This window comes from Hordeum vulgare, chromosome 7H (genome assembly GCF_904849725.1).
Source record: "Hordeum vulgare subsp. vulgare chromosome 7H, MorexV3_pseudomolecules_assembly, whole genome shotgun sequence".
Classification (NCBI taxonomy): domain Eukaryota; kingdom Viridiplantae; phylum Streptophyta; class Magnoliopsida; order Poales; family Poaceae; genus Hordeum; species Hordeum vulgare.
This window is the reverse complement of record NC_058524.1, coordinates 3113345-3135852: the sequence shown is the minus strand read 5'-3', so window position 1 is coordinate 3135852 and position 22508 is coordinate 3113345. Positions and strand designations below refer to the sequence as shown.

The 22508-nt window shown below is 41.4% G+C and overlaps 1 protein-coding gene and 2 pseudogenes across 3 annotated transcripts; 1 reads left to right on the top strand and 2 right to left on the bottom strand.

Annotated features, from left to right (window-relative positions):
• Positions 1–357: 357 nt before the first annotated feature.
• On the bottom strand, positions 358–6686 carry LOC123407066 (proline-rich receptor-like protein kinase PERK3). 3 transcript variants are annotated; one of them, XM_045100108.1, is made up of 3 exons: positions 6359–6686; positions 1034–1759; positions 358–942 (listed from the first exon to the last, which is right to left on the bottom strand). In XM_045100108.1, exons 2-3 carry the CDS (start codon positions 1677–1679, stop codon positions 596–598), a joined length of 993 nt encoding a protein of 330 aa, XP_044956043.1. In that variant the 5' UTR covers positions 1680–1759; positions 6359–6686; the 3' UTR covers positions 358–595. The 3 variants fall into 3 exon arrangements, with proteins under 3 accessions (XP_044956043.1, XP_044956042.1, XP_044956044.1); XM_045100107.1 differs by having other exon boundaries at positions 6427–6686; XM_045100109.1 differs by lacking the exon at positions 6359–6686 and adding an exon at positions 1975–3121.
• A 4193-nt stretch (positions 6687–10879) lies between these two features.
• On the bottom strand, positions 10880–14052 carry LOC123406925 (annotated as a pseudogene).
• Positions 14053–19172: 5120 nt separating this feature from the next.
• On the top strand, positions 19173–22322 carry LOC123407063 (annotated as a pseudogene).
• Positions 22323–22508: the final 186 nt, after the last annotated feature.

Here is a 22508-nt window from a genome sequence, read left to right as displayed (position 1 = left end):
TTGTAGATGCTCTCAAAACTGGAAAACTAATACTGTTAACAGGCAACGAGAACGTTGATGTCACAATAGATAGCGAGTGATCGAGTAGTCCACGGAATGGGCCATGTTAGCCCGAAATATATGTAGCTAGCTCTCACTTGCTCTGTAACACAGTAAGAGTAGCTAACAAGCAGCCAAGGTTTTTTTATTTCGAAAAACTAATAAGTTTGAACTTCGCTGAAATATACTAAATTTCAGAAATTTAACATATTTCAGAAATTATTTTGGATTTTCAGATGTCAAGTTTTACTTTAATGAATTCTAACATAATTTAAATTTATTTTGCAATCAGTTTGGATCTAACTCGAAATTTTCAGGTGTAAAATATTTTTGAGCCCACCGAACCAAGTGAAATTTAGGAAATTTTGAAATTAGAAACTGCTACTCGTTTACATACAACTCAAGTTTAGCTAGCTATCTTGCCTTAACTACTCGTAACTTCGTAAGTAAGCAACACAAGTGCTGCCGACTAGACTTGTATTCTTCACTGCTAGCTGCTGTACCATTTGCTTCTTGCCGACATCTTCAATTTTTCTTGTACTTTGGTAGACAGGGTTTAAGCCCACAGGCTATACCGACGGCTGCGGCGGAGTCGTTTGAGTGCCCTCCGCATGGATGGCCTTTGCTGCGGATCCCAAACGGTGCAATCCACTCCCAGACTGAAGACAGCCGCCATTTCCTTCATGTATCGTGCTTGATCTGGGATTTCCATGTCCACTTCAGTCTTGAATCTTTTCAGATGGTTTGCCATCAGATCATTGCAGTTGTTCCGTGCCCACATCGCCAACTGACCACCAGGTCCAGCTCCATTGGCTGCTCGCCCAGTGACGAGCTCCAGCAGCACCACACCGAAGCTGTAAACGTCTACCTTCTCCGTCAGTTGGCTCGGTGCGATGCCATATTCTGCAAGTAAGCATTTGCTATCAGGGGCTTGTTAAAAGATCACGCTAGTTATAGGACATAATTTTCATTGCGTGCATATATATATATATACCTGGAGCTGCGTACCCAAAGTTACCAATTGGAAACTGCGGGATCCGCAATGGTTGGCCTTGCCCAGCCATGTTCACCTGCGCAGCACCAAAACTTGCAATCTTGGCATTGAAATCCAGATCAAGCAAGATGTTGCTAGGGTTGATGTTGTGGTGGACAAACTGGCTGTTGCATCCCTGGTGCAAGTGGCGAAGCCCTTTGGCCACGCCGATGGCGATCCCCCTTCTCTCTGGCCAGCTTAGTGGCCGACCGGCCCCCTCCCGTCGATGCAGCCAGTAGGCAAGGCTGCCATTCACCTCGTACTTGTAGACGAGCATGCTAACTTCATCCCTCTCGATGACATGTAGGACATTGATGATGTTTTCATGGCGGACGGTGGCTAGCAGGAGCATCTCTGACCTACAGCGGTTCACGTTCTGGAACTTCTTAACGACCAGCGTAGTCGGGAGACCGATGCCAGCAGTGCCCTGGACGTGAACTAGGTACACTTTTTCGTCCTCTCCTATCCTTCTACTAGCCCACATGCTTCTCTGATTACTTTCTGTAAGGTTCTCGATTATGGCTTGTTCGTTGTAGTCAATAGGCGGTGTCACCACACGACGGCTGCTGCAGATGAACGGGCGGTGTTGAACGACCAGCGGGGCCATCCTTACTGTTCAGTAGCAGCAGCCGTACCTCCCGGCGGCAGGGTAGCGCGTGAAGAAGTTCGTGTCAAGGGTGGATCAACCTGCAAGCATATACTTATTTATTACTCCCTCCGTTTCAAAATTCTTGTCTTAGATTTGTTTAGATGTGAATGTATCTAGTCAAGTTTTAGTATTTAAATACATCCATTTTTAGACAGAGCTAAGACAAGAATTTTGGGACGGAGGGAGTACTACCACTGTGACTAAATAAATGACGTTTTTTGCAGTGCAAAATTGGTCTGTAAAAACGTCTTACATTTAGTTAAAGAGGTAGTAGTATTCAATATTACCCTCTCTTTAATTCATCGAAAGATGGCTATGAAAAAGGAGGTTAAAACTTCGGCCTCTGCATTAATCGATGCATACGGCAGGTCATCTTTATTTGTTATTCAACATGGGTCTAACAAAAATATACATCAAGCCATCCGAAGCCATCACTCACAGCTATAAAACTCGATAATGTTGAGTGATCTCACTCCCTATATCTAAAACTGATGACATCGCCAATCCATCCACATAACGTATCGAAACCCACAGCCGGTGCACCAGACCTAAAGCGTAAACAACATGCACACGTTTTAGACGCTATCATCATCATCGAACCGCTGACCCGTCTTTAGAAGATACTAGAAAAAAGGCCCGTGCGTTGCAACGAAAAAAAAAAATCACCAACTTATACATATTGAACGATATTTGTAAATCATTTGACAACAAACAACATGATAAATAGTGTTACATAAAAATGTAATGACTACATGATTTTTTTAGTGTACTCATTGTGTTTTTAAAAATATTTATGGGCACGATTTAAATAAATATGAAGGTAACATTAATCCACTTGTTTAAATAAACCTCGTATCAACAGTTTAGTATACATCATCGTGTATTGATTGGTTATTGTGCACGATGAAAAATAGGATGACTATGTACATATTGTAAACTTTAGCATATGGTAGCTAGTAGGAATCAACATCCGCTATAGTGTCAACTCTATCTTTTGTGAGAGCATTAAACTGTTATATCTACTCAAATTAAATGGGACAAGAAACATGTGTAATAGGCATTTTCAAAATAACCAATATAGAGAAGGTATTAATTAATATTGCATAATAAGCATTATTATAGAAAGTAACATGCAAAATAATAGCATATTTGAAATCTTCACTTTTTTCTGAGCGATTTTCATATATAACATGTTAGATTTAGAGTTAGGATTTAAAAGATACGAATGTTTTAAAAGCATTTGAAATTACACAAAAAAATAAAGCAATAGAAAAAATAGGGCACCGCGAGAGTCGAACTCAGGACTCCTGCTAGTGCAAGAAGACGTTGGTGCGTCAGCCACTGGGCTAGATAAGTGACTGCACTGAATTAGAGGTGGCACATTATATATACCACCTCAAGACGAAGACGAAGACGCTCCACCTCATGTCTCTATCTTCCAGCTCTGTTCCACAATCGATGCTACCAAGAGAGAAAACGACACCACACTGCCGCCATCATCCGATCTGAAAGACCAGATCCTAGGGTTTCCCTCGGAGCAGCACGAATGGGTCGACAATAGTTACATGACGATGCGTCATCAAGGTAACGACGCAGAACGCCGTCATCGCGTGCCATCGGCTCGGTTTCACTACAGCAAAATAAGCATGTAGGGTCGTTTTTCTTTTGACGCTTCTATTTACGTCTCATTATTCAAAATCAATTAGTGCATAGCGACGTTTTGTGAGACGGGAAGGACATCGTCCCTTGATATTCATAAAAGAAAATCAGGTGGTTCAAAATATCTTGTTCAACCACCACCGACCCTAATCCCCATCGATCGTGCGAGATGGGATAAAGAAAATAACTATCGTAAAAGTTCTCTCGCCTCTAAACCTAGCCCCGCTATGCCATGCCGGCACCAAGATCTCGCTCCTCCCCACCCCGAACTCTATGTCGTAGGTCTGTCCCCCTCCCCCGCCGGCTGCCGGCAGCAGGCCCGGGGACGCCGGCCTCCAGTCGACGGCCCAGCCCCACCACGGCCGCCTCGACCTGCAGCTCCAGCACAAGTGCAGGAAACATGGTAGAAGAGGAACAAGATCGGCGAGCAGGATGAAAGGTACTGATGTTTTAGGCACTCGTTTGTTAGTGTGTTCGCTGTCGTCTTTGTCATGCAGGCAGATCCACATTTGTGTTAGTTGCTGCTTTATTTGTTCGCCCACTGCATAATTGTTATCAGAGACATCTTAATTAGTTTTATGTGATCCTTGCTCGGCCGCAGTCCTCTGTGCCTCTGAGAACCCGACATCTTGCGACCAAAATATCTTCCAAGCGTCCTCCGCCATGTGAAGCTCGTTTCCATTAGGTAGGATGACCTCGTGTTTGCCACTGTCAACCAGCAGCGAGTTGCCGTGTGATTTGCAGGCCATAAGTGATCTTGGGCGAGTGCACAAGGCGGCAAGTTCATCTATATGTGAGTCGATCTACTTTTTTTTCCAGTTGTTCTAACAATTTATTCCAAGTAAATAAAAGGAGCCGCTCCCTTGATGCGTACTTGATTGTGGAGGAGAATCTTGACATTGCACTTACTCCTACCTACATTAGGTTAATCTCTATTATTAAGATAGGACAACACTACTTTGTCTGTTTTTCTTTTCTGAACTCTTGTCTTTTTACTAGTTAACCTACTAGTTCAATTTAAAGGTGATTTTACACATAGCTTCTTCATTGTCTGCTCCCAAATTATTGGCACTCACGTATGTAGGTGCTTTATAAAAAGTCTCTGAGAATATCCTGATAGAATAAGATGGTTAGTATTGCGCATTTTTCTTTTCATACTGTTAATAATGCTCGTGTATCAACTATCAAATCACGTTAACCGCATTTTTCTTTTCATAATGTTGTCAGCTTTGCACCCATGTTATAATATTTCCTAGAATTAACATAGCTTCTACTAAAGAGCACCGTGGATTGATATATTATCATGTTTGGTAAGATTTAATCATATGTGATAATGTGAAACATCTGCGTCACAGGTGTTGGTTCAGTCTGGAGCAGCTAAATGGCCTCATGCTCGCTTACGTAGATATTCTGTTAGACTGAAGATTATTATATGAACTACCATGAGACTTAAATCTTTTTATGGTAACCACTCTCCTTATGTAGAGCTAGTATTAAGTACTAGATATTATCAGTGTCAACAACCATTAGAATTCCATCCATGTATGTTAAACTGTGCTTATCTCTGTATATATATACTTTGTATGGTACATACTTCTTTTAGGGGTCGTACGGTATATACTTACTTAGTTAATTGTGGCTATTTTTCTTACAAATACACATACATTATTCTCACCTTAGCCAATCCATCCATGACACGATGATTTATTTTCTTTTTACAGTATGTATTTATATGCTTCATATGGTCACATGAACTTCTGCGGTACACATTTACTTGATGTGGTACCTTGTACGTAATAGTTCTATTCCGATGACTGTATGTTCAGCAAAGGAAAACTTACTGGTAGAAATTCCAATGAATTTATTTATATCTCATTTGGCTTTCTTTGTGGAAGAAATTCCATGTGCAGATTATGAAGGCAGATACCAGAAGGATAAACTAGAGAAGCAGAGAAAACAAGGAGCCATTATTCTATTATCAGCATGTAGAAACTACAAATCATATAGAAATGTTTCAACTAGTTAGTGACAGATGCAAAAAATTTATAGAGGGTGTGTACAGTTGAGTTTGTAAACTACTGCTACTCTCAGTAATACAATTTCGTGCGATGCCATACAATTTTCAAATATTTTCTGATATGTAAATGAGAGTCCAATTATTTGATATGAGCCGGTACTTCTATTAAGCACAATTTTTTAAAAGAAATTATACAATAAAAAAAGGATATATGCAGTCGCATCTAGCATGAATTTATCAATGCGTCTCTACGGGCATAAAGATGCTCTTTAAACGTCTCATGACTATGTACACACGCTTTGTAAGAACGCTTCTAAAACGTCTCATTTTCGTGTAGACACGCTTCCTCGACGTCTCAATGATCTTTGAGACGATGCGTGAGAAGACGGTCCTAGGACGCTTTAATGAGCGACTCTAAAATCTGCCAGAGGTGATATAATGCGTCTTTAGCATCTATATTTAGCGCCTCTACATGTCATTTTTGCTGTAGTGTTTTCACCGACAACTATGTCTTTCCGACTCGCATCCGAAACCAGATGGCAGATCTCGAGATCTGACGATCGAACCTCAGGCCGACCACCTCCGACGGAGGAGATGGCCACTACCGCCAGCGGCACCGACTGATCAGATCTGATCGGAGGCGCCCCGCCGACCAGTCAATCCCGTTTTTGAAAGATGGCTATACATATATTGCATCTAGATGTGAAACATCAATCCCGTTTTGTAATTGAAGCCGTAATCTTCCATGTAATCTTATCTGGGGCCTGCTCTGCTCCCTCCCTTGTAGAAATTAAATTTACTAGAATGATTATAAATTGGCAGTAGCCTGCAGCTGCATCGGGTGCTGCTGTACGTCTAGGGGTCATTCAATTCACGGTGTGTTGCATCGCATTTGGATCAAAGTATATATGCTATAAAAAAAACCTCTTGGAGAGAGAGAGGAAGCAAATTAGCTGAATACTTGCAGAATTGGAGAGGAGAGGAACGTGTGCATGTATGTGCAGAGGGCTTTGAAGGTGGAGATCGAACCGGTCGATCTTAGATGGAGAGGAAGGCGAGCACTTTGTCTTCCGTCTGCGAAGAATCACATAGTCGACGGGCGAGTCGTGGTGCCGTCGGTCCGACCATGTCTCCGGTGGCGTACCGACACACCGACCCCCTGCATGCGCAGCTGCGCTGGCGCTGCCCAACAACAGCCAACAGCGACGGCCGGCTGTCTTCAACCTCTCCGGCTGCTGCATCATCTCCTCTGGAACAAGTGCAGGCGGGGCGGAAACACTCTGCGTGGTCTGGTGCCTCTCCGGCTCCGGTGACGGTGGACTGGATGTGTGGATCCACGACGCCCGTAGACGGCGGATGTGTGGACAAGCGGATCGGAGGGAAGAGTAGAGATAGATAGTTTTGGTGGGAGGTGGGGTCCATATGCAGAATACTCTCTCATTATATCTTATAACTCCTTTTGTATTTAAATAATTATATAGTTCGTTTTAACTATAATTATTTAGATACAGACAAAAATATAATTATACGCAGAAATTGTCAACTCACAAACAAAGTATTCGTAATTTTGGACGCCGGCTGATGATGATACTTCGCTCGTGGTACGTGCATGTCGGACGAGCGCCTAATTAATGTGTCTGCCTAGCGCCTGCGAGGGCTCGGAACGTTCGTCTAATGTGCTCGCGGGAGCGTATTCCATCCAATAAATCCGACCAACTCTAACCAAACACCTTCAAAATATAAATCCGACCAACTCTAACCAAACACCTTCAAAATATACGGTACTCGTAGTTATATGCACATAATTAAGGAACGCGTTGTATGTGAGCGACTTCGATTGTACTCTGTTCAAAATAAATAAATTAAGAAACGCGTTGCACGTACCTTGAATGGAAGTGTGTGAGAAGCAGACCGACGGCGCGCCCGGCTGTTGCTGCAATTAATTAATGGTGGCGGAGTTTTTCCTTTGGGACGAGTTTTTGGTAGGAGTAAACAGAATCACTTCCGGCCGTATAAATACTAGGAGTACTAGCTTCCAGCCGCTGTCTTCACGGCCATTTGGGAAAACGTTGTTCGGAGGGAAGCTTCCACCAAGCTGCGGTCCCATGTTTGGATCAACGTCGTGGGACCGCTCCCGCGAAGTCTAGTCTCAAACGGCTTAAAAAGAGAAGGTGAGCTGGTGGTTAGTAAATATATATCTCCAACTCGTCATCTGGTCTTTGTTCCGCAACAGTTTAAAATGAACTAACCACCAGGTCACCTCATCGTAGGTGAATATTACTTCAGTTTTATGCTTTTTTACGTATAGGAAATGCCCTCTATGGTTTTTATGTCTTCATTTTTTGTTTTCCTGCTTCTTTTAAATGCGTGAAATTGTTTCAAATGGATGATATTGTTAACTGTTGACCAACTTTTTTCAAATACAATAAAACATTTCTTCATTTTTTGGTGAAATTTTACCCTCAAATTTTAATGAATGTTTTTCCAAATTCGATGATTTTTTCAATTTTTACGCACTTTTTAAAAATCCAATGAACTTCTTTCAAATTTGATGAACTTTTTCCTGCTTTGCTGTAGTTTTTTTGTTTGGCCAAAAAGCATAATTTTGAAATTTGTGAACTTTTCTTCAAAATCGATGAACTTTTAAAAAAAAAACAATGAACTTTCTCCAAGTAAGATATGTCTTAGCACTTTTTTGAATTCGTAGCTTACTCAAATTTCCTGATTTGTTTTTACAAATTTTATATGCTTTTTTCAAAATTCGTGATTTTTTATTAGTTCGTGCTTTTTTTCTCAAATCCACAAACTTTTTTCATTTGCGCAAACTTTTTCCCATTATAAACATATATATTAAATATATGGTTGTTTTCACTAGTTTTAAGAATTCGTTTTTCAAAGTTATGCTTTTGTTTTCACATTAATTATGTTTAATATATATATTACTCGCAAAAAGAGAAGGAAAACATATTAACTAGAGTAAGGTTCAAATGGAGCTGCTTCCTAATATTTGTCAACTAAGGCCCTGTTTGGAACCATCCAGATTATATAATCTATTTTTTTATAATCTATTGTATTTCCAAACAGGACATTTTATATTGTAGATTTTATAAACTAGATGACCAGATTATTATAATCTGCTCTACCCCAGCTAAAATGAGATTATGGAGTACAAATGACGTGTTACCCTGTAAACTTCAAGAGAATTACGCAGTGCCACCGCCACTTTCCTATTTTTCCTTGTAAATAGAGGGCAAACATGTCATTGTACAATTTAAAAGCTGGTTTACAGTTTATATAATCTGGCCTCCAAACATACCCACCTGGATTATTTTTATAAATCAGATTATATAATCTATGTTCATAATCCAGATTATCATAATCTATTATGGTTTCAAACAGGGCCTAAATAATCCAGATTATTATAATCTATTATGGTTTCAAACAGGGCCTAAATGAGGACGATGTAATGGTTACCGGGTATGGCCTTGCATGTTCACGACCGCGGTTTGAATATTGTTTCTTCTAAATTAACGTGAGGAATTGGCTGTACTTTTTGCTTTTTTTGTACTTGATGTCTTTCAGAGCAAGTTACTGGGCCGGGCCGCTAGATTTCCCCTGCGAGCGCCAACTAGGCGCCAAACAGGAGGTCCCGGCTGAGGCTGGCAGCGGGCATGGTGTTTGTCTTGCCATTTCCTATTTGACATCACAGGGGTTAGTTAACGTGCATTTTTATTAACTAACTTCTGTGGCGTTCGTAAAAGGGCCGGACCATCTAAGCACCACTTGATGATGAACTTTTTTTAAAATTTCAATGAATATTTTTTAAGATGGATAAAATTTTCTCTGAAAATCGATGAACATTTTCTAAAATATTAAAATTCTATGAACTCTTCTGAATATCGATAAACTTTTTCGAAAGTTGATGAACATTTTTTGAAAATGATGATTTTTTATCAAAATTAATGAACTTCTTTAAGATGTATTAACTTCTTTTTGAGTTGAATTAACTTTTTTCCAAATACACGATTTTTATTTTATTTTTTATGAACTTTTTCAATCTAATGAACTTTTTAAAAAACTAATAAACTTTTTCCAAATTGGATGAACTTTTTTTCAAATTGATGAACCTTTTTTAAAGATATGCACTCTTTTTTCAAATTGATGAACATTTTTCTTTAGATATGTAAACCTTTTTTTGATTTCGTATTCTAATTTTCGTATGAAATAAAAAATCTACTTGCTTTCTTCTATGATCAACAGATAAAAAAGCGGGTAAAAAACTGGACATCACACTAGTGGGCCGACCCTTGCGAGTGACGTTGCAGGCTCCAGATCGTTAACGGGCGCCTGCAGCGCTGCATAGCAGCTCCTATTTGTCTTCAGCTATGTGCGCTTCTTAACTTGGTTTGCTGTGTGGGCTGTGGCATGTGAAGTGTGGCTGCGCATATCCTGTCGAGCTCCTCTCATATGCAGGCATGCGGGCCTAAACTTACTCTCTCTGTTGGTCTATTGGGCCTGTTGCAGGCCTGCATCCTGAGCCAATAAGGGTTTTTCTAGTCGTATGCAGGATCTAGTGGCTCCGTAGGCGGCATTTTTTTACATTCATTCTTTTAACAACTGAATACTTTGATAATTTTACTTAATATTTTAACAAATCAATACTTTGAGAATTTTAGTTAATATTTTTTTGAGTCTTTTTTTCATTCTTTTTTATATTAATTTATTCTTTGAGAATTTTAGTTAATATTTTTTTAATATATTTTAGTTAATATTTAACTTATTTCAACTCCAGACTTTTTTGCGTTCAACATGCACCATTCAAAGCCTCATCATCAATTTTCAACCCTTTTTGACTTCATTTGATATTTTTCGTGCATTTACTCATATTTGTTTTGAGCTAAATGACCCTGATATTGTAAAGCACTATAAATGAACTCTCGAAAGGTTGAAAGTTTGCATGATTTCATCATTTCACCCACATAGCATGTGCTAAAAAGTTGAGAGGGTTACGACAAAATCTGGATGCACTTCGTGTATAAAATGGACAATCCTTTTCGAAGTATGAGGACTTCGGACGAAAACTCATCTGTTACAAAGGGATTTCATTTTTTTCAACATGCTCCATTCAAAGTTTATTCTTTTTAGTTAATATTTTAGTTATGGAGAGAAAGTCTTTACTTTTTCTTCGTGTGTGTTCCTTGCTTATATTGCGTTGTAACCATGGACAATCTTCATCACATACATCACAATGCTTCAGAAAGCTTGCTCACATCATATTAAATATTCTTACACACAAATCGTACTTTAACAGGGACATCACAAAAATAATAGTTCAGATATCCATTACAGAAAGTACTGCATAACATGAAGAGACCCCCAAGCACTACTCGTCGTTCGGATCAAAATACCGCCAAGCAGTAGATACTTGCGGTACGAGGTGACGTTGCCCATAATTGAAGATTATAATCTTGCGGTACAACTCTTATGAAACGCACCCATCTTTTGCTGCATACTCGATGTTGATAGGGTCAAGTGGGGTCTTACCCCAAAGTTTGTGCCCCGACTTGGGGAATTTTGTCTTCATATCAGCGTACTCCTCATCGATGATGGCGGCTTCCATATGAGCCATTGAAGTCTTGTCATGCTCAAGCCTGAACCTGTCCTGAAGATCAATGTGGCATTCAGCTGGTATCTCAATACCCTAAGTGCGTCTCATCTTAATCTTGTCATTTGTTATATCAACATTAGCAAAATATATGCCGTTGCGAAGAAAGTCCATGAGTTTTGGACAATGCTTGTCACGACTGCAACAATAAAAATAGAATAAATGTGTTAAATATATACTACTGCAACAAGTATAATAGAATCATAACAAGTATAATTCGGCACAAGTATAATAAGAATTATAACAAGTATAATAAGAATCATATATAGCAAGTTTCCTATTTCCTATATGCATTTCCTATCCTATGAATCCAAAGAAGCCCCTAATTTATGACATGTTCTCACGATGGCCAATATGCAACTACAAGGAAAATTCCAATGTAATTTTCCTAATCCTCCTATTCGTATGCAATTTTGTATTCCCATGCAATTTTCCTATGAATCAAATAAAAGCCCCATTCCTATGAATTAAAGAAAAAGCCCCAATTTTCCTATGCATTTTTCCTATGAATCAAGAAAAATATGACATGTTCTCGACATTCCCAATCCTCCTAGTCCAATGTAATTTTCCTATCCTATGAATCAAAGAAAAGCCCAATTAAAACTATGACCAGTTCCGTATTATCTTGCCCACTAAAAGACCATGACACGATGTTTGAAACAAAGTTGGACGACGGCAACATCGCGACAATCGGCCGTTTACTAGAGATCGAGGCCCATGAACTTGTGTTTCTCCTCTCGAAGCCATGCCTCGAACATGGAAAGAAAAATCTCCACTTTGGCGTTGTCGTTCGTGTAGACGACATCGAGATTGGTCGTGCCATGTGCGACCACCTTCCCGTAGCGAGTGATTGGATTCATGATGGAGGATGGTGAAGAAGAGAGGAGAGGGAGACGAGAACAGAGGAAACAGGGACGAACGGGTGAGAGGGAGGCGCTAGTCTCGTTTGATCTCGCGGTTACTGTAGCGTTTGAACTCGTGAGGAACAACTTTTAAGGCGCGGGAGTCGAACGGTTTGGACCTTTAGTCCCTGTTTGAGCCACGAGCCGGGACTAACAGCGCTCGCGCCAGGCAAACGGTTGCCACCACCTTTTTAGTCCCGGTTCGTGGCTCACACGGGGATTAAAGGTCCCATCTGAACTGGGACTGATGCCCTGGCCTCACGAACCGGGACTGATGCTCCCATTGGTTCCGGTTCGTAACAAAACCGGGATTAAAGCTCTTATCTCGCCTGGACCAAAGCCCTGTTTCTACTAGTGGCACCAAATCTGGACAGAACCTACACTTCTTCTCCTTCCTTTCTCAAACAGGTTGTGTTTTCTCTTGTATGCTCTCTGTCACTCTCAGAATGGCAGCCACCACAAGCAGAGGTGGAGTAGCTAGGGTTTTCTTCTTGCTTCCCTTTGCTTGAAAGCACTCTCAACCGTTGGATGCAGCGAGGATGAACGGCTCACATGTGTTGAACTTATGAGCTGATGTTGGGCTGCCAACACACCTCCTTGTGGGGGGACTTAGCCAAACAATATTTTGTAACAAGAAATTTCATTTTACAAGTTCCAAATGAGCAAGCGCTCCAAAGAGTAACATCATTGAAGAATGAAGATCCAAGAGAAGTGTATATTCGTATATGCGTGTGTGGAGCAGCCGAACACAATAAACTCTGTTTCCATAGCATTATGAACAACCTATGGATAAAATCAAGTAAAAAATTATTATGGGAGGAAGCAACATTTTGATATAAAGGTGCCTATTAAAATCAGGGATGTTTGTTCCTTTTGCTAGTAATTTTTCATGTGAACAGTAGGGAAGGCCCTTGCTTATTTATTTTATTTTAATTTTAAAGTAACTAAGGCACTTGGATTTAGCCTTTGGGCTGTGGCCAATGCCATAGAGGATGAGGAGGCCACGGAATGGGCCACGCGCACGGCTACGACGGAGTCGTTTGAGAGCCATCTGTATGGAAGGCCTTTGCTTCATATCCCCGACGGTACAATCCACACCGAGCCGGAACACGGTGGCCATCTCCTCAATGTATCGCGCTTGATCAGGGATGCCCTTGTCCACGGCAATCTTGAACATTTTCAGATGGTTTGCCATCAACCCATTACGGTTGTCCTGAGCCCAAATCGCCAATAGACCATCTGCTCCATTGGCCAACTTCCCTGTGACTAGCTCCAGCAGCACCACACCGAAGCTGTAAATGTCTACTTTCTCCGTCAGCTGGCTTGCCGCGACACCGACACCGTACTCTGCAAGTAATCAACTACTATCAGTCTAGTTATTAATACATAATTCCATTGTGTGTATCTTCTGCCTGGCGTACCTGGAGCTGCATACCCAAAGTTACCAACAGGAATCTCCGTGATCGGCAATGGTTGGTTGAGCTTGAGCCCGGCGATATTCATTTGCGCAACCCCAAAGCTGGCAATCTTGGTGTTCAACTCCTGATCAAGCAAAATGTTGTTAGAGTTCAATCGGTCTGTTGCATCCGTGCTGCAAGTGGCAGAGCCCTTGTGCCACGCCGATGGCTATGGCCATCCTCTGCGGCCAGCTCAGTGGCTGCTCGCCCGCCTCCCGCCGGTGCAGCCAGTAGTCAAGGCTGCCATTCACCGGGTACTCATAGACGAGCATCATCGCGTCGCGTGTTACCTCTGGATGAAGTGCAGGACATTGATGATGTTGTCGTGAGAGATGCTAGCTAACAGGATCATCTCCGAGTTGCAGCGGTTCCTGACATTGTCATCCACCAGTAATGTTGGGTTTGGGTTCTGGAACTTCTTGACGAGCACCGTATTTTGGAGACCGATGCAAGCAGTGCCCTGAACGTGCAATACGTACAGTTGTTCGTCCTCCCCTATCCTCCTGCTAGCCCACATGCTTCTCTGATTATTTTCAGTGAGGCTGTCGACTATGGCTTGATCGTTGTACTAGATAGGCGGTGGTGGAGCCGCAGGACGGATGTTGCGCTCGAACCAACGCGATCGGGGCATTTCCAGCGGCCGTAACCGTGCTCAACCTGCAGCTAATAGAGGCAGAGAGAGAGAGAGCTGCATGTTAGTGATTAGTTTGGCAGGCACCACAAGGACGAGTGAGTCGGAAGAATTCGTGTGCCTTTTGAAACAAGTAGTTGAGGATCTTGTGAAGAATTCTCTACAACTGACGATTGGAAAATTGACACAAATCAGATGATTGCTATTGCTATTCCTTCTGTTCCTAAATACTTGTTGTTGGAAGAACTAGATTAGTTCTCCCCAACAACAAATATTATGATACAGCGGCAAAGACGCCGGTCGGGCATTAGTCCCGGTTCAAATGGGACCTTTAGTCCCGGTTCGTGTCTCGAACCGGGACTAAAGGGTTTGGAGGCTTTAGTCCCGGTTCGTGTCTTGAACCGGGACTAAAGGGTAGACCTTTAGTCCTGGTTCGTGACACGAACCTAAAGGTGTTTAGATTTTTTTTTTCTATTTTAAATTCTTGTTTGTAGTTTCTGTTTTAAATTGCTTATATCTTTTAGGATATTTGATGTTTTTGATTGATTCTTTTTGCATTAGATTCAAAATTTTGTCGAATTTCTGTTTGTGCCATTAGTTTTCAAATTTGAATGGTTTAAATTTGAATTTGTTTAAATTTGCTTCAAACCCAGTTTTTGAATAACTTGAGTTTACAAATAGTTTTTAATTTAATTCTTTTTGCTCCAACTCATGTGTTAGATTGTTGTCACAATAAGATTTATTTGGTTATTTTTAAAATAATTTAAATTAGGATTTTAATTAAAGAAATATTGTTTTGCTTATATAGTTGTTTTAGTCATTTAATTGTTGTTTTTTATTATTTTTAGTTAGTTCTTTCTGTAGATTTTAACATGTTGTAGTATGGTGCTTATTTAATGCACAAAAAAATCTATAGTTCAATTAATTTTAAAAAAATGCCTTTGTAGCATATGGGTTTTCGTCTGAAACCTTGATACTTTGAGTTTTGTAAAAAATAAACAAAAATGATAAAATCTTCAAAAATAAACAAAAATGATAAAATCTTCAAAAAATAAAATCCTTTGAGATGTTGTTAGGTTTTAGTGTCTAGTCAGTATAGAAATTGTGAGATGTGAATTTTGACCGTTTTTGCAAAAAAAGGAAAAAAAATAAACGGCCATAACTTTTGCATACGACGTCCAAAAAAAATTAATATATATAAAAAAAAACTAGAAAAAATTGGTACTCGATTTCACCCGGGCTTGCCCGGTGAAGTTTTCTCACATGCTCAAAATTCCAAATGGGAAAAAAGTTATTTCAAAAAGAAGTTTTTTTCAAAAAAAAGAAAAATAATTTTATTTAAAGTTTTCATTGAAATTCACTATTATTGTTACTTATTAAGTTTATTTGAATAATTGTTTGTAATTCAAAAAATTAAATCATGTGACATGACATCAAGACCCAAGTTGTTTAGGATTGATAGCTTACTATTGTCAGGAAAACAACAAGTGCACACTTGGCAACTAGGGGCGATATAACCAGAAAGTTAAGCGTGTTCGGGCTGAAGCAGTAAAAGGATGGGTGATCAAATTTGAAAAAAATTAAAAAAATCTACCTTTTCGGGTCAAACAAACAAAATAAAGAGACGGATCCTTTAGTCCCGGTTCGTAAGTAGAACCGGGACTAAAGGTACTCCCTCTGAGGCGTCCACGTGAAGCACCTTTGGTCCCGGCTTGAAACAGGACCGGGACTAAAGGTTAGCCCTTTAGTCCCGCCTCTTTGGTCCCGGTTGGTGAACCGGGACTAAAGCCCCTTACGAATCGGGACTATAGGCCCTGTCCCCACTAGTGAGCTCTGAAGCCGTCCTGCGGCCACGCTGTCTATTATGCTCAATGAACAAGCCATAATCAACAAACTCATTGATGATAACGTGACAAGGATGTGGCCTAACAGAAGGGCACGGGAGAACGAACGGCTCTACTTAGTCCATGATCAGGGCACTTCTGGCATCAACACCCCGTATCCGCTGGTCGTGAAAAAGTTCCAGAATGAGAACCCAACACTACAAGTGGATGGCAATGTCAGGTACCTCTACAGGTGGGAGAAGATCCTGTTAGCCAGCAATTCACACGGTAACATCATCAAAGTCATAGACCTAATCCAGAGGGAAGACGCGGTCATGCTCGTTTATGAGTATCCGGTGAATGGCAGCCTTCAATCCCGGTTGCAGCAGCTAAGCTGGCCAGAGAGGAGGGCCATCGCTATCGGCGTGGCCCAAGGGCTCTGCCACTTGCACATTGGTAAAAAAAGGACTAAGAAATGTAAAAAGGGAGATACCTAGCAAACATTAAGACAATATAAATTAATTAAGAAGAGTTAGACCGTAGAAATCTACATAGGCCGGGGGAGATCCTCTCCATCTGTATCTGAAATTAGTTAGATAGATTGACATGTTGTTATTGCTATAATTGACCCAACTCTAGTATGAGCATAGTTCAAGTTAGTTGGGTCACAATTATGATCCAAAAGAGTTTCTCAATTAAGATACTACTCCCTCCGTCCAAAAATAAGTGTCGCAAATTTAGTATTTTCTTTAGAAAAGGAGGTTAAGACCCCCGGCCTATGCATTAATTAATGCATACAGCTATCTTTATTACTTATTTAATGAAGGTCTAACAAGAACATGCATCAAGTCATCCGAAGCCCCCACTCACACCTATAAAACGCGATAATGTGGAGTGCTCTCACTACTCATATCTAAAATCGGTGTCGTCGCCGATCCATCCACATAACATATGGAACTAATAGCCGGTGCAGCAGACCTAAAGCGTACACCACACGCACACGTTTTAGAAGCCGCCATCATCATCGAACCGCTGACCCATCTTCAGAAGAGAGATCCACATCATCCTTGCCAGTCCGGCCATCCGTCGACGCCACCACGCGGCCCAACGGCGCCACCTCCCTGCGCTTGTCCATCCAGACGTGGATTTAGTATTAAGTTAGTATAAATTTAATACTAAAGCAGCGACGCTTATTTTGGGAAGGAGGGAGTAGTATCTTAATTGAGAAACTCTTTTTGGTGGAAATTATAGCATCTTAGTACCAAACAAGATTTTTGTAAACACCATCTAAGAGTCTCACCTTGGGCCCTCTACTCAAACAAGAATTTTGCAAAACGAGAATTCTGTTGTTTTTCCTTCTTTCAGGTAACTCTTTTTGTAAATGTGTAAATTCACTACACTTCTTGATATGGATGGATGGCTTCATTAGTCTGCTCAGATAGGGAACACAATGTTCAGGTAATCATATCCCTCATAAAACACCATCTAGGTGCTCAGCAGAGAGAGCATGCAGGGAGCCTAACTATATATAGTACTGATGTGATGTGCGAACTAATGAAATCAGTGAGGTTGATGTGTTGTGCTGTTATTTCTGTATAAGGAGGGGGTAGCAGCAGGATTGATGGGGTCCTGACTGAGTGTAGAAGGATTGATGCACCACTCCACAGCTTCAACGCATCAGCATGAATGAAACTGAAGTCGTTTGCATTTGGATTCGGTATCGAAGAACCAGAGGTAGGGTATTAGTATCTTACTATTGTGGAGAATGAGTGTCAGATAACTCTTGTAATGCTACTTGGGCTGTCACAAGATACTCATGGCACGCTGCAGCTAGCCTGAATCTGATTGTTGGGCACCTGATGGAGTAATGCATAATAACACAACTATTTTACTAAACAGGATGATCACTAAATGGTAGTCTGTAGTAGTAAATGTAAACTCCCCCTGCGAGTGATTGTAAATTGCAGTTTAGTTTGTATGATGATTGTGTGAAAGATTAGTTGTTCTTGTCTGCTTCAATCTAAAGAATTTATCTGTTGTGTCATATCTATTTCTATTCACGAAATTCTTATCGAGCGCATCACTTTGTTTCAGATACATCACCAGTGAGGATTTGTCCAAGTGAAGGGGAATGTGGCATGTGCGATCAGCTCAGAAGATGAAATTACATCAACAGAGATTACGTACAATGGTACTTTGAAGGATGCTACTGTAGACCAACAAAGGTGGCTTCCCTCTACTTTCTTGCTTTGTTTGGAAAGAAAAGCTTCAGGATGCCCCAAAACCAACGGAGGAGCTTGCCCTTCCCTTCTAACAGTGGTGTGTGTGAGAGAGAGAGAGCACGAGTGTTGCATACCTACAGCATGAACTTCGGCCCGTCTTTACAGTCTTGTTGCTCTTCCCATGTTGATTATCATCTTGAGTTCTTGTCTGACATTTTTGCTATTTTTGGTAGAGAAAGTGCAGAGAAGTTAATAACTGCTTCAGCGAGCATCTTCAGAACGGTTCCGGGATGGGATTCGCACCGAAACGGCCCATTCGTTGCTTCAGAAGAACAAGTGACAGTGCCATGATCTCACGCACAACTAGAGAATGGAGTTGCTACACACATCCGTACGTCTTCTTTTGACAAACATATTTCGCTGCCACAACTGTTGATTCAGCAGGGTGAACGTTAGCAAATTCATCACTGAATCGGCTTTCTCTCATTAAGAGATGGAACTAAAATACAGAATGACACGGTTTATGAGGAGGGCCAATTTGGAACACTGCCATGCATGTTTCTGCCAACAAAAAATCTTCAATTCTTAGCAAGTGTCACACCGTAAATATAGATTCACTCATTTCTGCTTCGTACATAGTCTTCTATTGATATCTTTAAAAAGACTTATACTCCCTTCGTCCTAAAATTCTTGTCTTAGGTTTATCTAGAAATGAATGTATCTAAATATTAAAACGTGACTATATATATTCATATCTAGACAAATCTAAAACAATAAGACAGAGGGAGTATTTAGGAACAGGTGGCGTAGTTTAGTGCGCTGAGAAACGGAAGGAAAAGGCTGCACCTCTACTAAACCATGTGGTGCTCTTCACTTACATAAGTGCATGTTGGTCAAATTCACTGACTGGGGATGTGACAGGTAGATGAATTCAGGCCTTGGAGTGTGTGTGGAAATTCTCCATTAATACCTGACGTGAACCTGACCAAAAAGGTGTGTACATGCTTGCTCACAGGGTCGCCGTCAGGTTGTTACTCAGTCAGAAACATGGACTCAGTCAGGAACATGACCTCAAATTGCTTACAATAACTAGGAAACTCTGTTCGTAGCAGCACACAGAGGGATCCATCGTCTTGCCCGCCATGGGTACCACCACTGCCAAGCTCCTGCTCATATGCGTCCTAGCTGCCGCCGACTTGCTGGCCTCCCATGCACTTCAGCTCGGACCGGCCAGCGGCTTGGCCGGCGTAAGCTGCATATCGCCGGAGCGGGACGCCCTGCTTTCCTTCAAGCGCGGCATCACCAGCGACCCCTTGGGCGTCCTTGACTCTTGGCACAAGGATGACTGCTGTCAGTGGAGGGGCGTCAAGTGCAGCAACCGGACCGGCCATGTCCTTAGGCTTCATCTTCGTAATCTGCATCTGGACCTCGAAGGGTACCAAATAGACAACACAGCTTTGGTTGGCCAGATAAGTAGTTCGTTGCTCTCCTTGGATCGTCTTGTTCACCTTGATCTCAGCATGAATGACCTCGAGGGCCCAAGTGGCCGCATGCCGGAGTTCTTGGCCTAGATTGAGATATCTCAACCTCTCCGGCATACCATTTTCTGGCAGAGTGCCCCCTCAGCTCGGCAACCTCTCAAACCTGCAGCATCTTGATCTCTCATGTCATTTTTGCAGAGAAAGAATGTACTCAAGAGACATTTCATGGGTAGCGCGCATTCCTAATTTGCAGTCTCTTGGAATGAATGGGGCAAACCTCAGCACGGTAGTTGATTGGCCTTATGTTATCAATATGATCCCTTCCTTGAAGGCCCTCAGTCTCCAGTCTTGCTCTCTTCCAACCGCAAATCAATCACTCCCACATATTAATAACCTTACCGAACTGGAGAGGCTTGATCTCTCTGGCAACATCTTTGCCCACCCAATGGCAAGGGGTTGGTTTTGGAATTTGACAGGCCTCCAGCATCTTTATCTTGCCGGCACTCGACTGTACGGTCAAGCACCTGATGCACTGGCACGTATGACGTCCCTTCAAGTCCTTGATTTGTCAGGTAATCGTGACATGGGGACGATGAATAGTACAAGCTTCAAACACCTATGCAGTCTGAAAATTCTGGACCTTTCTTTTTGTCAAATTGATGGAAATATAAAGCATATTATAGGGAGGATGCCCCAGTGTCCATTGAACAAACTGAAGGAGTTGCATTTGTACTACAATAATATCAGTGGAATTATGCCGGATCGGACACCACACTTGACCAGCCTAGTCGTTCTTGACATCTCTGAGAACAACCTTAGTGGACGCATACCACGGGGGGTGGGGCTGCTCTCTAGTTTAAGCAGACTTGATCTCTTTTCCAACTATCTCAGTGGACCTGTGCCATCTGAGATCGGCATGCTCGGCAACTTGACCACAATGGATCTCCGAGGCAACAACTTGAATGGTGACTTCACTGAAGAACATTTTACAAGCCTAACAAGATTAAAGGGGCTGCACTTAAGTGGGAATTCCTTGCGGATTACAGTTGGTCCTGATTGGATACCACCCTTCAGTTTACAAGGCATACATCTTGGGTCTTGCAAACTGGGCACTTCGTTTCCTGCATGGCTTCAGTTCCAAGCAGACATTCGCTGGATGGACATATCAAGCACAGGTATAGTTGATAGGCTTCCTGACTGGTTCAACACTACATTTGCAAAGGTCACATATCTGGACATCGCCAACAATGAAATTAGTGGCAGGTTGCCGACAAACATGGAATTCATGTCACTGCAATATTTCTTTATCAGTTCAAATGAACTAAGTGGTGAAATCCCGAAATTACCAAGAAATATTACCTTCTTGGACATGTCTGAAAATTCCTTAACTGGAAATTTGCCATCAAACATTGGGACTCTACATTTGATTTCATTAGTGCTGCTCTCCAATCAAATAACTGGTCATATTCCCGAATCTCTCTGCAAAGCGGAAGCCTTGTATGCCTTGGACTTAAGCAGCAATCTTCTTGAGGGACAGCTTCCTCAGTGTTTTGGAGTGAAGAACATTCACTTTCTCATGTTGAGTAACAATAGATTCTATGGCAACTTCCCATTTTTTCTAAAAAATTGGAGACAATTGACGTTTCTTGATCTATCACATAATAGTTTTTCCGGAAGATTGCCATTGTGGATTGGAGATTTGGTTGAATTACGATTTCTGCGGCTAAACCAGAATATGTTTTTGGGAGAAATCCCAACCACCATCTCAAATCTTAGTCGCCTTCACCATCTGAACCTAGCAGGCAATGGCTTATCAGGTGCCATACCGTGGCATCTGTCAAATGTGATAGCCATGACAGGAAAGTATGTAAAAGATGCTATGATTGACTCATATCCTTATGATGGTCACTCCTACATGTTCTCTACATATAATTTTTCCTCGGTGGTCGTTAAGGGACATGAACTTAATTATGGTATTGGCATTCTGGATTTGGTGAGCATTGACTTATCTTTCAACCAATTAACTGGTAAAATACCAGAAGAAATAGCTTCTCTTGATGCGTTGATAAACTTGAATCTATCGTGGAACCAACTGAGTGGAAAAATTCCAAATAAGCTTGGGGCATTGCGGGCATTGGAATCACTCGACCTCTCAAGGAACACGCTTTCTGGCAGAATCCCTTCGAGCCTGTCAGATTTAACTTATTTGAGCTACTTGGACTTGTCAGATAACAATCTATCAGGGAGAATACCATCAGGAGGTCAGCTTGACACACTCTACACACAGGAACCTTCCATGTACAATGGCAACAGTGGTCTTTGTGGGCCTCCTCTTCTAAACAGTTGCCCGGGAAAGGATGTAGCAAAGCAAGATGATCAAAAAGCGAATGCACATTCCTTTGAGCCAATGACCTTTTATTTTGGACTCACTCTGGGATTTATTCTGGGTCTCTGGGTGGTGTTCTGCGTCCTGTTGTTTAAGAGAGCATGGAGGATTGCTTATTTCCGCCTGGTTGACCAGACATATGATCAGATGTACGTGTTTACCGTTCTTACATGGAAAAGCCATAAATTGAGTAACAAGAGCTCTGAAGAAGCATGAAGCAGCATATTAAGTTGAGGTTTTTATTTCCTTGAAGTTAATGTAAAGGATGATGATGATTCGTAATTGTCTATGCGTGTATGATAATACTTTTGTAGTCATGTATGATAAAGATTCGTAATTGTCTATACTCTTCAGTTGATTGTCTGGTCCGTAGCTTCATCGTTTAGAGTTTCACCTGTATGTGACTCTGTTTTTCCTGTGCTACGTATATACTTTCTGTGGAATACACCGTCTTGCTAAGGTGTACAGGGCCATAGGCCCTCAGCGGTGCTGACACCTACTTTTTACAGCAGCCTAATGCATTCGAATTCAGTTCCTTAAAACT

Bases quoted from the DNA above. Each gene is read 5' to 3' on its own strand.
- LOC123407066 (XM_045100108.1), bottom strand. From the start codon at position 1,679: ATGGCCCCGCTGGTCGTTCAACACCGCCCGTTCATCTGCAGCAGCCGT. The intron at 943-1,033 runs GTATATATATAT...GCTTACTTGCAG, and splicing joins CTTTGGGTACGCAGCTCCAG to AATATGGCATCGCACCGAGC.